Here is a 16,230-nt window from a genome sequence, read left to right as displayed (position 1 = left end):
TGAGGTCATCAGAAACTACAAACATGAGGTCATCAGAAACTACAAACATGAGGTCATCGGAAACTACAAACCCCGCCCACAGGGACTACAAACCACGCCCACAGGGACTACAAACCCCGCCCACAGAAACACGGGCTCCGCCCCTCAGACGCTGCTCTTCTTCATCATCATCTCCGAGGCAGAAACTCATATAATCTTCCTCATCTTCCTCACCTGAGCTGCATGTTCTGCTTCAGTCGCTGCGGAGTTTAAGCACAAAGAGCCCCGCCCCCGCTGGCCCCGCCCCCGCTGGCCCCGCCCCCGCTGGCCCCGCCCCCTCACTCTCTTGTTAATATTATTTATTTGCTCCTGAGTCATTGATAATAAAGTCTCTTCTGTCGGTGGTTTCTCGTCTCCTTCTTTATCCCAGTGATTCCCAACCAGGGGCGCGAGGACCGGCTCGCTCTCAGAAAGGCCTCATACAGGCGACGTCACGCGTGTTTTAATAAACATGTAAACATGACTTTATCAAACAGTCACATAAGAGGAGGTTAACCATGACGACATACATGAGCCTCAGAGCGCACGTGCTGGAGGCTCCTCCCCCTGAGCTGCTCACACATTACAGAAGTCACGTGGTCGACAACATGACTGTGCGCGGCTCAGTCAACCAGGCAGTTCCACAAATGACCACCAGAGGGCAGTAAAGGGCACGGAGTGATGGCAAAGTGAAGGCCTATTTTTACAGTTTTAACTTGAAGTTTTTTTTTGGATCACGGTCATCACGCCACGGCCCTTTCCACAAGAGGAAAAGGAACATTTAAAGGAACATAGATCCTGGAGGACAGTCTCACTGCTTTGGCAAACACATTGATCTGAACATGGTGCAACACATGCTTCAGGTTCTACAGAACTGCAGACACACGAGTCATTTGTACCGACAACATTACAAATACACTGTGGTGTGATGTGACTGAGATTGTGTGAATACTGACCAGTGTGGTGAAGGAGGAGGAGAACCAAAACCTCCGCTGTCGCCCAATGTACTGCACCGAGGGAAAAATCTAACTTTACACATTTACAAAAAAACTGCCAAAAAACTTAACAAAATCACACAACAGAACTTTAACAGAACTGAACTCAGGAAAACTCCCCATGCTCACAGCTACATGGTTTCTCACGACCCTTTTATAGCACATGTTAAACACATGTTAAACAAACTCAAAACTCAAACCAGCCCCCCCCTCACATGGACACATGGGAGGCCTCGAGATTTTAAAATGGCCGCCCAACGAGGCCACACCTCCTCTGTGTAACCAGGTGGTGAGTGTTACCCATTTAACAAACTGAACATTTTACACAAAAAAGATTTTAAATTATAATACAGTGCTTTTATTGTGAAAATCCCCATAGTTATAATACAGTGCTTTTATTGTGAAAATCCCTCTTTAGTGATAATACAGTGCTTTTATTGTGAAAATCCCTCTTTAGTTATAATACAGTGCTTTTATTGTGAAAATCCCTCTTTAGTTATAATACAGTGCTTTTATTGTGAAAATCCCTCTTTAGTTATAATACAGTGCTTTTATTGTGAAAATCCCTCTTTAGTTATAATACAGTGCTTTTATTGTGAAAATCCCTCTTTAGTTATAATACAGTGCTTTTATTGTGAAAATCCCTCTTTAGTTATAATACAGTGCTTTTATTGTGAAAATCCCTCTTTAGTTATAATACAGTGCTTTTATTGTGAAAATCCCTCTTTAGTTATAATACGGTGCTTTTATTGTGAAAATCCCTCTTTTAAACTAAATAGAGTGTGTGATGCTAACATGAGAATGTCAACCAAACCAATAAACACATAAACTCGGGAAAGTTTAGCTTCACTGTTTAGTCGGTTATTGCAAAAAAAAGGACAAATGTGAAACATAAATATAACTAAACATAAGTAAAAAACAAAATAAACTAAAGAACAAAGGAACCTCCTACTTTGTCACAGCTCCATTATCAGGAACATCTGAGCCGCTCTGAGGACCATCAGGAACATCTGAGCCGCTCTGAGGACCATCAGGAACATCTGAGCCGCTCTGAGGACCATCAGGAACATCTGAGCCGCTCTGAGGACCATCAGGAACATCTGAGCCGCTCTGAGGACCGTCAGGAACATCTGAGCCGCTCTGAGGACCATCAGGAACATCTGAGCCGCTCTGAGGACCATCAGGAACATGTGAGCTGCTCTGAGGACCATCAGGAACATCTGAGCTGCTCTGAGGACCATCAGGAACATCTGAGCCGCTCTGAGGACCATCAGGAACATCTGAGCTGCTCTGAGGACCGTCAGGAACATCTGAGCCGCTCTGAGGACCATCAGGAACATCTGAGGACCATCAGGAACATCTGAGCTGCTCTGAGGACCATCAGGAACATCTGAGCCGCTCTGAGGACCATCAGGAACATCTGAGCTGCTCTGAGGACCATCAGGAACATCTGAGCCGCTCTGAGGACCATCAGGAACATCTGAGCCGCTCTGAGGACCATCAGGAACATGTGAGCCGCTCTGAGGACCATCAGGAACATCTGAGCCGCTCTGAGGACCATCAGGAACATCTGAGCCGCTCTGAGGACCATCAGGAACATCTGAGCCGCTCTGAGGACCATCAGGAACATCTGAGCCGCTCTGAGGACCATCAGGAACATCTGAGCCGCTCTGAGGACCATCAGGAACATCTGAGCTGCTCTGAGGACCATCAGGAACATGTGAGCCGCTCTGAGGACCATCAGGAACATCTGAGCCGCTCTGAGGACCATCAGGAACATCTGAGCCGCTCTGAGGACCATCAGGAACATCTGAGCTGCTCTGAGGACCATCAGGAACATCTGAGCCGCTCTGAGGACCATCAGGAACATCTGAGCCGCTCTGAGGACCATCAGGAACATCTGAGCCGCTCTGAGGACCATCAGGAACATGTGAGCCGCTCTGAGGACCATCAGGAACATCTGAGCCGCTCTGAGGACCGTCAGGAACATCTGAGGACCATCAGGAACATCTGAGCCGCTCTGAGGACCATCAGGAACATCTGAGCCGCTCTGAGGACCATCAGGAACATGTGAGCCGCTCTGAGGACCATCAGGAACATCTGAGCCGCTCTGAGGACCGTCAGGAACATCTGAGCCGCTCTGAGGACCATCAGGAACATCTGAGCCGCTCTGAGGACCATCAGGAACATCTGAGCCGCTCTGAGGACCATCAGGGAGAAGGTCTGATGATCCTGGACTGAAGACCAGACACGGATCCCGCTCAGGAAAGGCTATATTTGGGTGATTGACATGTTCTTGTGTGTTTATTTATTTTAAAATAATTAAATATTTTCATGTGTCACTTTATTCTACAAAACCTACTGAGTTTAACACATTTTCAAACCCCTAGAACGTCAGGACGGCACAACCGTACGAACAAGGCTTTTATTTTGAAATAAAGAAACAACAGGAAGTGACATCAGCCACAAGAACAAGTGTCTTTATGTGAAAAGGTTTGAAAATGTCTTTTTCCGAGGCGGTAAAACCCATGTAAATATTATTATATTATTATTATATTATTAAAGTCTTAATTTGTTTTAAAAGTTAATGTTTACCCATGCTAACAAATGCTAAAGCTAATGTAAGAGTCCACATAACAGACCATTATTTATTATTTCCTTATTGTTATAACTCCGCCCCCTAAGATGTTTGCTTTACTTATTGTACATAAATGATGTCAGGTTTGATCAGCCAATCACGTGTCTCCTCAGGGTTTGATCAGCCAATCACGTGTCTCCTCAGGGTTTGATCAGCCAATCACGTGGTCTCCTCAGGGTTTGATCAGCCAATCACGTGGTCTCCTCAGGGTTTGATCAGCCAATCACGTGTCTCCTCAGGGTTTGATCAGCCAATCACGTGGTCTCCTCAGGGTTTGATCAGCCAATCACGTGTCTCCTCAGGGTTTGATCAGCCAATCACGTGGTCTCCTCAGGGTTTGATCAGCCAATCACGTGGTCTCCTCAGGGTTTGATCAGCCAATCACGTGGTCTCCTCAGGGTTTGATCGGCCAATCACGTGTCTCCTCAGGGTTAGATCAGCCAATCACGTGGTCTCCTCAGGGTTTGATCGGCCAATCACGTGTCTCCTCAGGGTTTGATCAGGGTTTGATCAGCCAATCACGTGTCTCCTCAGGGTTTGATCAGGGTTTGATCAGCCAATCACGTGGTCTCCTCAGGGTTTGATCAGCCAATCACAGCCCGGGTTCACTCTGTAAACGTCCAATAGGAGGCAGGCGTGCTGCAGCCGCCGCTCGCCTGAAACACACAGACTTTGTGTTAGTCTGTATCCGAATGTCCACAGTCTATACTCACTCTATAGTCACTATATACTCACTATATACTCACTATATACTCACTATATACTCACTATATACTCACTATATACTCACTATATACTCACTATATACTCACTATATACTCACTATACAGTCACTATATACTCACTATAGTCACTATATACTCACTATAGTCCTAGTGACTATAGTCTCTATATAATGCGGGCCTATGTAGTGAATGAGGGTTAGGGAATAGTGTGGATATTCGGACACAGCCTCAGTCTTCGTCTGGACCGGGCTGAGCGTGAACTCTGACCTTCAGAGCTGAGGCGTAACCATGGTAACTGTCTTAGTTACCGAGGCCGATTCACATGAAACAAAAACTGTCCCAAACTCTTTTTACGGTCTGGTCTGGTCTGATCTGGTCTGGGTCTGGTCCGGGTCTGGTCTGGTCTGGTCTGGTCTGGTCCGGGTCTGGTCCGGGTCTGGTCCGGGTCTCACCGATGTTCCCTCCGGCCTCGTACAGACGCAGAGTTTCTCCACTGAAACAAAGACCGTGTTGAGTTCAGGAAAAACGACACTGGAGGCAAATAAAACATGTACAATGGGGTAAAACGTGTATAATGGGGTAAAACATGTACAATGGGGTAAAACATGTACAATGGGGTAAAACGTGTATAATGGGGTAAAACATGTACAATGGGGTAAAACATGTACAATGGGGTAAAACATGTACAATGGGGTAAAACATGTACAATGGGGTAAAACATGTACAATGGGGTAAAACATGTATAATGGGGTAAAACATGTATAATGGGGTAAAACATGTATAATGGGGTAAAACATGTATAATGGGGTAAAACATGTATAATGGGGTAAAACATGTACAATGGGGTAAAACATGTACAATGGGGTAAAACATGTACAATGGGGTAAAACATGTACAATGGGGTAAAACATGTATAATGGGGTAAAACATGTATAATGGGGTAAAACATGTACAATGGGGTAAAACATGTACAATGGGGTAAAACATGTACAATGGGGTAAAACATGTATAATGGGGTAAAACGTGTACAATGGGGTAAAACATGTACAATGGGGTAAAACATGTATAATGGGGTAAAACATGTATAATGGGGTAAAACATGTACAATGGGGTAAAACATGTATAATGGGGTAAAACATGTACAATGGGGTAAAACATGTACAATGGGGTAAAACATGTACAATGGGGTAAAACATGTACAATGGGGTAAAACATGTACAATGGGGTAAAACATGTACAATGGGGTAAAACATGTATAACGGGGTAAAACATGTACAATGGGGTAAATGACCTGTGAGCGTCTCGGGGAAAACGCTCCGTGACGTCGCGCGCCGTCGTCGTGGCGTCCAGCCTCATCGCCGTGGAAACCTTGAGCTGCAGCGGCGCGCGCACCCTGATGACATCATCGCAGAGGGGCGGGGCTTCCTGCTGCGGACGCTTCCTGACGCGGGACGGGCCTCGTCTCCGATTGGACGCCTGGTTCATTTGTCGCACCTGAGCCAACAGGAAGCAAGGCACCTGTGACATCACACAGGGGGCGGGGTTTAACGCTGCTGTTTTTATATGACTGTTATACTGTGTTTAGTTATAATACAGTGCTTTTATTGTGAAAATCCCTCTTTAGTTATGATACGGTGCTTTTATTGTGAAAATCCCTCTTTAGTTATAATACAGTGTTTTATTGTGAAAATCCCTCTTTAGTTATAATACAGTGCTTTTATTGTGAAAATCCCTCTTTAGTTATAATACAGTGCTTTTATTGTGAAAATCCCTCTTTAGTTATAATACAGTGCTTTTATTGTGAAAATCCCTCTTTAGTTATAATACAGTGCTTTTATTGTGAAAATCCCCCTTTAGTTATAATACAGCGCTTTTATTGTGAAAATCCCCCCTTAGTTATAATACAGCGCTTTTATTGTGAAAATCCCTCTTTAGTAATAATATAGTGCTTTTATTGTGAAAATCCCTCTTTAGTTATAATACAGTGCTTTTATTGTGAAAATCCCTCTTTAGTTATAATACAGCGCTTTTATTGTGAAAATCCCTCTTTAGTTATAATACAGTGCTTTTATTGTGAAAACAGTGCTTTTATTGTGAAAATCCCTCTTTAGTTATAATACAGCGCTTTTATTGTGAAAATCCCTCTTCAGTCATAATACAGCGCTTTTATTGTGAAAATCCCTCTTCAGTTATAATACAGTGCTTTTATTGTGAAAATCCTTCTTTAGTTATAATACAGTGCTTTTATTGTGAAAATCCCCTTTAGTTATAATACAGTGCTTTTATTGTGAAAATCCCTCTTTAGTAATAATACGGCGCTTTTATTGTGAAAATCCCTCTTTAGTAATAATACGGCGCTTTTATTGTGAAAATCCCTCTTTAGTTATAATACAGTGCTTTTATTGTGAAAATCCCTCTTTAGTTATAATACAGTGCTTTTATTGTGAAAATCCCTCTTTAGTTATAATACAGTGTTTTATTGTGAAAATCCCTCTTTAGTTATAATACAGTGCTTTTATTGTGAAAATCCCTCTTTAGTTATAATACAGTGCTTTTATTGTGAAAATCCCTCTTTAGTTATAATACAGTGCTTTTATTGTGAAAATCCCTCTTTAGTTATAATACAGTGCTTTTATTGTGAAAATCCCCCTTTAGTTATAATACAGCGCTTTTATTGTGAAAATCCCCCTTAGTTATAATACAGCGCTTTTATTGTGAAAATCCCTCTTTAGTAATAATATAGTGCTTTTATTGTGAAAATCCCTCTTTAGTTATAATACAGTGCTTTTATTGTGAAAATCCCTCTTTAGTTATAATACAGCGCTTTTATTGTGAAAATCCCTCTTTAGTTATAATACAGTGCTTTTATTGTGAAAATCCCCCTTTAGTTATAATACAGTGCTTTTATTGTGAAAATCCCTCTTTAGTAATAATACGGCGCTTTTATTGTGAAAATCCCTCTTTAGTTATAATACAGTGCTTTTATTGTGAAAATCCCTCTTTAGTTATAATACAGTGCTTTTATTGTGAAAATCCCTCTTTAGTAATAATACAGCGCTTTTATTGTGAAAATCCCTCTTTAGTTATAATACGGCGCTTTTATTGTGAAAATCCCTCTTTAGTTATAATACGGCGCTTTTATTGTGAAAATCCCTCTTTAGTAATAATAGTGCTTTTATTGTGAAAATCCCTCTTTAGTTATAATACGGCGCTTTTATTGTGAAAATCCCTCTTTAGTTATAATACGGCGCTTTTATTGTGAAAATCCCTCTTTAGTAATAATAGTGCTTTTATTGTGAAAATCCCTCTTTAGTAATAATAGTGCTTTTATTGTGAAAATCCCTCTTTAGTAATAATATAGTGCTTTTATTGTGAAAATCCCTCTTTAGTTATAATACAGTGCTTTTATTGTGAAAATCCCTCTTTAGTTATAATACAGTGCTTTTATTGTGAAAATCCCCCTTTAGTTATAATACAGTGCTTTTATTGTGAAAATCTCTCTTTACTAATAATACAGTGCTTTTATTGTGAAAATCCCTCTTTAGTTATAATACAGTGCTTTTATTGTGAAAATCCCCCTTTAGTTATAATACAGTGCTTTTATTGTGAAAATCCCTCTTTAGTAATAATACAGCGCTTTTATTGTGAAAATCCCTCTTTAGTAATAATACAGTGCTTTTATTGTGAAAATCCCTCTTTAGTTATAACACAGTGCTTTTATTGTGAAAATCCCTCTTTAGTTATAATACAGTGCTTTTATTGTGAAAATCCCTCTTCAGTTATAATACAGTGATTTTATTGTGAAAATCCCTCTTTAGTTATAATACAGTGCTTTTATTGTGAAAATCCCTCTTTAGTTATAATACAGTCCTTTTATTGTGAAAATCCCCCTTTAGTTATAATACAGTGCTTTTATTTTGAAAATCCCCCCTTAGTTATAATACAGTGCTTTTATTGTGAAAATCCCTCTTTAGTTATAATACAGTGCTTTTATTGTGAAAATCCCTCTTTAGTTATAATACGGTGCTTTTATTGTGAAAATCCCTCTTTAGTTATAATACAGTGCTTTTATTGTGAAAATCCCTCTTTAGTTATAATAAGGTGCTTTTATTGTGAAAATCCCCATAGTTATAATACTGTGGACTCACGGTGAACATCAACTCCCGGTGACGAATCAGGAGCCGGATCAGCTTAGCCCCGCCCACCGCTTCCTCCATTTCCTGCACCGCCTCGCGCCTCACTTCCTGTCTGCGGCCGCCGTGGAGGAGGTTCGGAGCCATCACCATGGAAACGTTCCACAGCGACATGCGGTTCAGATGCTCGTTCGCCACGACGCGGCGCAGGAACGCCAACAGCTCCTGGCCAATCAGAGAGCGAGGAGACATGTCAGGGCCAATCAGAGAGCGAGGAGACATGTCAGGGCCAATCAGAGACAGAGGAGACATGTCAGAGCCAATCAGAGAGCGAGGAGACATGTCAGGGCCAATCAGAGAGTGAGGAGACATGTCAGGGCCAATCAGAGACAGAGGAAACATGCCAGGGCCAATCAGAGACAGAGGACCATGCCAGGGCCAATCAGAGAGTGAGGAGACATGCCAGGGCCAATCAGAGACAGAGGACCATGCCAGGGCCAATCAGAGACAGAGGAGACATGTCAGGGCCAATCAGAGACAGAGGACCATGCCAGGGCCAATCAGAGAGTGAGGAGACATGCCAGGGCCAATCAGAGACAGAGGACCATGCCAGGGCCAATCAGAGAGTGAGGAGACATGCCAGGGCCAATCAGAGTGCGGCGCCGTACCTGTAGCGTGTGGCGGTGAGGCTCGGGCAGGGCGAGGCAGAGCAGCTGCAGAGCCTGAAGCTGGAGGAGCTCACACTGAAGATCTGCAACGACACCAGGTCAGCACCAGGGGGCGCCGTGTGTGTCAGGGTCTGAGGGCGGGGACAGGAAGTGAGGGGCGGGCCAGGAACTGAGGAGAGGAAGTGAGGGGCGGGCCAGGAACCGAGGAGAGGAACCGAGGACAGGAAGTGAGGCGCGAGCCAGGAACTGAGGAGAGGAACTGAGGACAGGAAGTGAGGGGCGGGCCAGGAACTGAGGAGAGGAACTGAGGACAGGAAGTGAGGGGCGGGCCAAGAACTGAGGAGAGGAAGTGAGGGGCGGGCCAGGAACCAAGGACAGGAAGTGAGGGGCAGGCCAGGAACCGAGGACAGGAAGTGAGGGGCGGGCCAGGAACCAAGGACAGGAAGTGAGGGGCGGGCCAAGAACTGAGGAGAGGAAGTGAGGGGCGGGCCAGGAACCGAGGAGAGGAAGTGAGGGGCGGGCCAGGAACCGAGGAGAGGAAGTGAGGGGCAGGCCAGGAACCGAGGACAGGAAGTGAGGGGCGGGCCAGAAAGTATGATACTGTGCTTTTATTGTGGAAATCTCTCAATTATGATATGGTGCTTTTATTGTGAAAATCTCTTATGATATGGTGATATGCATTGAAAATCTGTGTTTGGTTGAAATTCAGTGCCTTTATTGTGAAAATACCTGTTTAGTAGTAATATACTTGTACCTACGATCACTGTCAGGGTCTGAGGGCGGGGCCTGTCAGGGTCTGAGGGCGGGGCCTGTCAGAGTCTGAGGGCGGGGCCTGTCAGGGTCTGAGGGCGGGGCCTGTCAGGGTCTGAGGGCGGGGCCTGTACCTATGATCCCTGCCAGGGTCTGAGGGCGGGGCCTGTCAGGGTCTGAGGGCGGGGCCTGTCAGGGTCTGAGGGCGGGGCCTGTACCTATGATCCCTGCCAGGGTCTGAGGGCGGGGCCTGTCAGGGTCTGAGGGCGGGGCCTGTCAGAGTCTGAGGGCGGGGCCTGTCAGGGACTCAGGGCGGGGCCTGTCAGGGTCTGAGGGCGGGGCCTGTCAGGGACTCAGGGCGGGGCCTGTACCTATGATCCCTGCCAGGGTCTGGGGCGGCAGGTGCAGCAGGGGCGAGGGAAGTTCTCTGATGAACAGCTTGAGGAGTCCGGCCGCGTCCACGGGTTTGAGTCCGGACCAGTCCAGGTCTGAGCCGCCGTCCAGGTCCCTGCGGAGAGACTGGAGAGACCTGGGTCTGGACCGAGTCTGGACCAGGTCTGGACCAGGTCTGGACCAGGTCTGGACCAGGTCTGGACCAGGTCTGGACCAGGTCTGGACCAGGTCTGGACCAGGAAACTTCAAACTGTTCTACCACCAGAAACAAGTGACAGAAATATGAGAAGGATTTTCCTGGTCTAAACCTGCTCCAAACCTGCTCCAAACCTGCTCTAAACCTGCTCTAAACCCGGTCTAAACCTGCTCTAAACTTGGTCTAAACTTGGTCTAAACCCGGTCTAAACCCGGTCTAGATCTGGTCTAAACCTGGTCTTTGTCGGACCTTGAGTCTGGAGACGGGTCCGGACACTCGGAGGATCCCCTCGGTCTGAAGTCCGGACTGATCCAGGATCAGCAGCAGCTGTAACAAACCACAGACTCATCAGAGCTGAGACAAAGTGTGTTTGTCCCAGTGTGTGTTTGTTATTTTGCTTTGTTTGTTTCGTTTGTGACACCAGCCACAATAACCTCAGATTCATGTATATGTTAATAATTATATCATTTACCTGTATCACCTGGTGGGGAGAAAGGAAGGGGCGTGGTCTGTGTCGGCCATTTTAAAATCTTAGGCTGGACCAAGTGACCGGGGGAAACCGGTTTAACTTTGCTTTGTTTCCTTTTGTTTATGATTTTGATTTGTATTTTGTCTTTGTTTTTGATTTGAACACATCATCTGTTTTATGTAAAATGTAAAGTTTACCAGCAGGACTTTTGTTTGGAAGTTACCCCTCAAGGAATGGTCCCTCCCGGCGGGAGGTCCTTTCCCGTTAGGGGAGGTATAAAAGCTGACTGCTGTGGTCATGGGGGCCATTTTGTATGTGACATGTTCAGTCACTGGGGGCCATTTTGTATGTGACATGTTCAGTCACTGGGGGCCATTTTGTATGTGACATGTTCAGTCACTGGGGGCCATTTTGTATGTGACATGTTCAGTGTGAAGTTCTGTTGGTGAGAACTCAACTTTGTTAAGTCTGCCAGAGCATTTCCCCACAAGTGCTCAGAGATATTTGTACTGCAGTAGTACCTTGTTGAAGTACTTGTACTGCAGTAGTACCTGGTTGAAGTACTTGTACTGCAGTAATACCTTGTTGAAGACCAGAGGAGTCTTGAGTCCTGGGTTCTTCTTCCGGTCGTTTTCCAGCAGCGTTTGCAGAGCGACTCCGAACACAGCGCCCCCTGTGGACACACATTACCCTGAAGGACTGGGATAATAATAATAATAATAATAATAATAATAATAATAATAATAATAATAATAATAATAATAATAATAATAATAATAATAATAATAATAATAATAATAATAATAATGCATTGGTTTTATATCGCGCTTTTCTGGACACTCAAAGACGCTTTACTTTGCATTATTCGTTCACTCCATACCCGGTGGTGGTAAGCTACTATTGTAGCCACAGCTGCCCTGGGGTAGACTGACAGAAGCGAGGCAACCAGTCTGGGCCATCGGCCCCTCCGACCACCACCACCACTCACTCACTACATTCGCCAGGCTTCCTGGTGTTACTAAACGGTCTCCCATCCAAGCCCCGCCCAGGCCCTTCAGCTGAGCTTCCAGGGTCTGACGGGATCGGGCAGAGCAAAGGCGGTGTGACCACATAAGACATAAGTCTGGTCCTGGTCCTCACCTCGGGTCTTCCTCCTGTAGACCTGGACCCGGTCCTGGATCCGGTCCTGGACCCGGTCCTGGACCCGGTTCTGGACCCGGTCCTGGATCCGGTCCTGGACCTGGGTCTTGGTCCGGGTCTGGCCCAGACTCAGGAGGAAGGTGTGGAGCTCGATGTGGGCGATGAAGCTGATGTTCCTCAGGTCGGGCTCAGAGAGGTCTTCAACCGAGGACAGGGCCGGGTCCGGACTGAGCCAGGGCTGATGGACCGGGGGGGCAGATGGGACCGGGGGGGGGGGGGGGCAGACGGGACCGGGGGGGGGGGGGGGGGGGGGGGGCAGACGGGACGGGAGACGGGAGACGGGACCGGAGAGGAGCAGACTTGAACTTTAATATGTGGAACATCTGCACATTATTTCCGATCCCAGACCCAGATCGTGCTTTTCCAGGTCAGTCGTCTGGCCCGGGCAGTTTGAAACTCACCGACTCCTCGTGAGTGTCTTGGGCGTCGTCAGGGAAACGGGCACAGCCATGATAGGCCCCTCCCCCTCTGTGTTCAGTCACGCTCTCCGAGTAAGGCGTGTCCCAGAGCAGCCAATCAGCCGCCCCGCTGGGCTCAGGGGGCGGGATCTGCACGGGGCAGACGGGGCTTACAGGGGAGGGCGGGGTGTGAGCGGGGGAGGCGGGGCTTACAGGGGAGGGCGGGGTGTGAGTGGGGGAGGCGGGGCTTACAGGGGAGGGCGGAGTCTGAGCAGGGGAGGCGGGGCTTACAGGGGAGGGCAGGGTCTGAGCAGGTGAGGCAGGGCAGACAGGGGAGGCGGGGCTTACAGGGGAGGGCGGGACTTCAGTAATAAACTTTGACAGAGACTGACGAGGATGAACTGAAGGAAACAGGAAACAAAGGAGGAGAAGTGCAGAAGGTATCAGCAGAGCAAAGCTCGTATTAGCATTAGCATTAGTATTAGCATAAGGGTTAGTATTAGTATTAGCATTAGCATTAGAATTAGTATTAGCATGAGAATTAGCATTAGTATTAGCATTAGAATTATTATTAGTATTAGCGCTAGCATTATTAGCATTATTAGTATTAGCATTAACATTAGCAATAGTATTAGCATTAGCACTAGCATTAGAATTAGTATCAGTATTAGCATTAGTATTAGCATTAGCAGTAGTAGTAGTAGTAGTAGTATTAGCATTAGTATTTATTTATTTATGTATTTATTTATTATTGGGACAGTGTATATTAATATACATTATACATGCAAATATGCCAGAATTAGCCTAAGCGCTATTTTTCATCTGTCGTCCCTGGACAGTTGTTGTGTGTCCTCCTGAAGGGCGTAAAAGTACAATTATACACATTAAAATGCAATACGTATTAGCATTAGTTGTAGTATTAGCATTAGCATGAGTGTTAGCATTAGTATTAGTAGTAGTATTAGCATTAGCATGAGTGTTAGCATTAGTACTAGTAGTAGCATTAGCAGTAGTAGCATTAGCATTAGTATTAGCATTAGTATTAGCATTAATAGTAGTATTAGCATTAGTATTAGCATTAATAGTAGTATTAGCATTAGTATTAGCATTAGTATTAGTATTATTAGTAGTATTAACATTAGTATTAGCATTATTAGTAGTATAAGCATTAGTATTAGTATTAGCACTAGTATTGGCATTAGCATTAGTATTAGCATTGGTATTAGCATTATTAGTAGTATTAGCATGAGTATTAGCATGAGTATTAGCATTAGTATTAGCATTATTAGTAGTATTAGCATGAGTATTAGCATTAGTATTAGCATTATTAGTAGTATTAGCATGACTATTAGCATTAGTATTAGCATTAGTATTAGCATTATTAGTAGTATTAGCATGAGTATTAGCATGAGTATTAGCATGAGTATTAGCATTAGTATTAGCATTATTAGTAGTATTAGCATGAGTATTAGCATGAGTATTAGCATTAGTATTAGCATTATTAGTAGTATTAGCATGACTATTAGCATTAGTATTAGCATTAGTATTAGCATTAGTATTAGCATTAGTATTAGTATTAGCATTAGCATTAGTATTATCATTAGTATTAGTATTAGCATTAGAATTAGTATTAGCATTAGCATTAGCATTGGCATTAGCTTTTAGTGACTAAAGCAGGCAGAAAGGCGCATATCCTGTATATGTGACATGTGGATCTGTATAGTAGTATTAGTATATATATAGTATATGTATAGTAGTATTAGTATATGTATAGTATATGTATAGTATAGATATAGTAGTATTAGTATAGTAGTATATGTATAGTAGTATTAGTATATGTATAGTATATGTATAGTATAGATATAGTAGTATTAGTATATGTATAGTATATGTATAGTATAGATATAGTAGTATTAGTATGGTAGTATTAGTATAGTAGTATTAGTACATGTATAGTAGTATTAGTATAGTAGTATTAGTATAGTAGTACTAGTATCGGAGCAGTACCTCTGTTGTTGTGGCGGCGGATGGTTCTCGTCGTCGTGTGGAACCGTTTTGGAGACTCGGGACGAACTGGAGCCGAGTCCGAGTCCGAGTCCGAGTCCGTCTGAAATAAATAAACATTTACTCAGAGTCCCTCTGACTGAGGAGGTGTCAGATCAGGAGGAGGTGTCAGATCAGGAGGAGGTGTCAGATCAGGAGGAGGTGTCAGATCAGGAGGAGGTGTCGGATCAGGAGGAGGTGTCAGATCAGGAGGAGGTGTCAGATCAGGAGGAGGTGTCAGATCAGGAGGAGGTGTCAGATCAGGAGGAGGTCCCTCTGACCTGAGTGAAGACGCAGCGCACGTCTGTGATTGGCCGGTCCCGTTGCCGTAGCGATGCGTTGTAGCTCCGGAGCCGCCGCCTCACGGTTCGGGTCTGTCGTCGCGTCAGAGTCGACAACAGCGCCTCCACTGGACCGGAGGAGTCCTGCAGCGTCAGCGCCGAGAGGCCGGACTGGACAAGCCACGCCTCCTCCAGCTCCAGCCCTGACAAAACATGTACAACAGGAGCTCAGCCACGCCTCCTCCAGCTCCAGCCCTGGCAAAACATGTACAACAGGAGCTCAGCCACGCCTCCTCCAGCTCCAGCCCTGACAAAACATGTACAACAGGAGACCAAACATGTACAACAGGAGACAAAACATGTGCAACAGGAGCTCAGCCACGCCTCCTCCAGCTCCAGCCCTGACAAAACATGTACAACAGGAGACCAAACATGTACAACAGGAGACAAAACATGTGCAACAGGAGCTCAGCCACGCCTCCTCCAGCTCCAGAACTGACAAAACATGTACAACAGGAGCTCAGCCACGCCTCCTCCAGCTCCAGCCCTGACAAAACATGTACAACAGGAGACAAAACACGTACAACAGGAGCTCAGCCACGCCTCCTCCAGCTCCAGCCCTGACCAAACATGTACAACAGGGGTCAAAACATGTACAACAGGAGACAAAACATGTACAACAGGAGACAAAACATGTACAACAGGAGACCAAACATGTACAACAGGGACTAGAGTGGATACCGTCCAGACTCTTCCTCTCCTCCTCTTCCTCCTGCTCCTCCTCGATGCTCTGCACCTCCCTCCAGTACGTCTCCATGGCAACGCGCCGGGAAGCAGCGGGAAGCATCCTGTCACAGTGGCACAGGGGTTAGACTGTGGCACAGGGGTTAGTCTGTGGCACAGGGGTTAGACAGTGGCACAGGGGTTAGTCTGTGGCACAGGGGTTAGACAGTGGCACAGGGGTTAGTCTGTGGCACAGGGGTTAGACAGTGGCACAGGGGTTAGTCCAGAAGCTTTGGATTTGGGTAAAGGCGAACTGGTTAAAAACATTTAATTTGTGCTGGAGACTCTGGACTTCGGGGCAGTTTTTGTTTCTGTAGCGTGTTCCTGTAGCGTGTTCCTGTAGCGTGTTCCTGTGGCGTGTTCCTGTAGCGTGTTCCTGTGGCGTGTTCCTGTAGCGTGTTTCTGTAGCGTGTGTGAGAGTCCATCATAAACAGGAAGGTGCTCAGGTGTGATGGTTGAAAGCCTCCATTTCCTCTTAATGGACTCGACGTCTCCAGAGACGACGAGAAAGAACCGTCAGCAAGAAGAAGAGAGAGGAGA

The 16,230-nt window shown here is 45.4% G+C and overlaps 1 protein-coding gene across 1 annotated transcript; it reads right to left on the bottom strand.

Moving 5' to 3' along the window:
• Nucleotides 1-4,224: 4,224 nt before the first annotated feature.
• Nucleotides 4,225-15,754, bottom strand: LOC306982609 (rho GTPase-activating protein 28-like; the record flags this gene model as incomplete). The annotated part of the gene is made up of 14 exons (XM_079583078.1): nucleotides 4,225-4,307; nucleotides 4,829-4,869; nucleotides 5,668-5,894; nucleotides 8,525-8,734; nucleotides 9,178-9,260; nucleotides 10,299-10,446; nucleotides 10,766-10,843; nucleotides 11,567-11,658; nucleotides 12,126-12,363; nucleotides 12,587-12,733; nucleotides 12,875-12,984; nucleotides 14,591-14,690; nucleotides 14,908-15,110; nucleotides 15,649-15,754. The coding sequence occupies 14 exons, from the start codon at nucleotides 15,752-15,754 to the stop codon at nucleotides 4,225-4,227; spliced, it is 1,866 nt and encodes a 621-aa protein (XP_079439204.1).
• Between the last annotated feature and the right edge of the window lie 476 nt (nucleotides 15,755-16,230).

This window comes from Gobius niger (assembly GCF_951799975.1).
Source record: "Gobius niger genome assembly, contig: SCAFFOLD_61, whole genome shotgun sequence".
NCBI lineage: Eukaryota > Metazoa > Chordata > Actinopteri > Gobiiformes > Gobiidae > Gobius > Gobius niger.
This window is presented reverse-complemented; position numbering and strand designations above follow the sequence as displayed.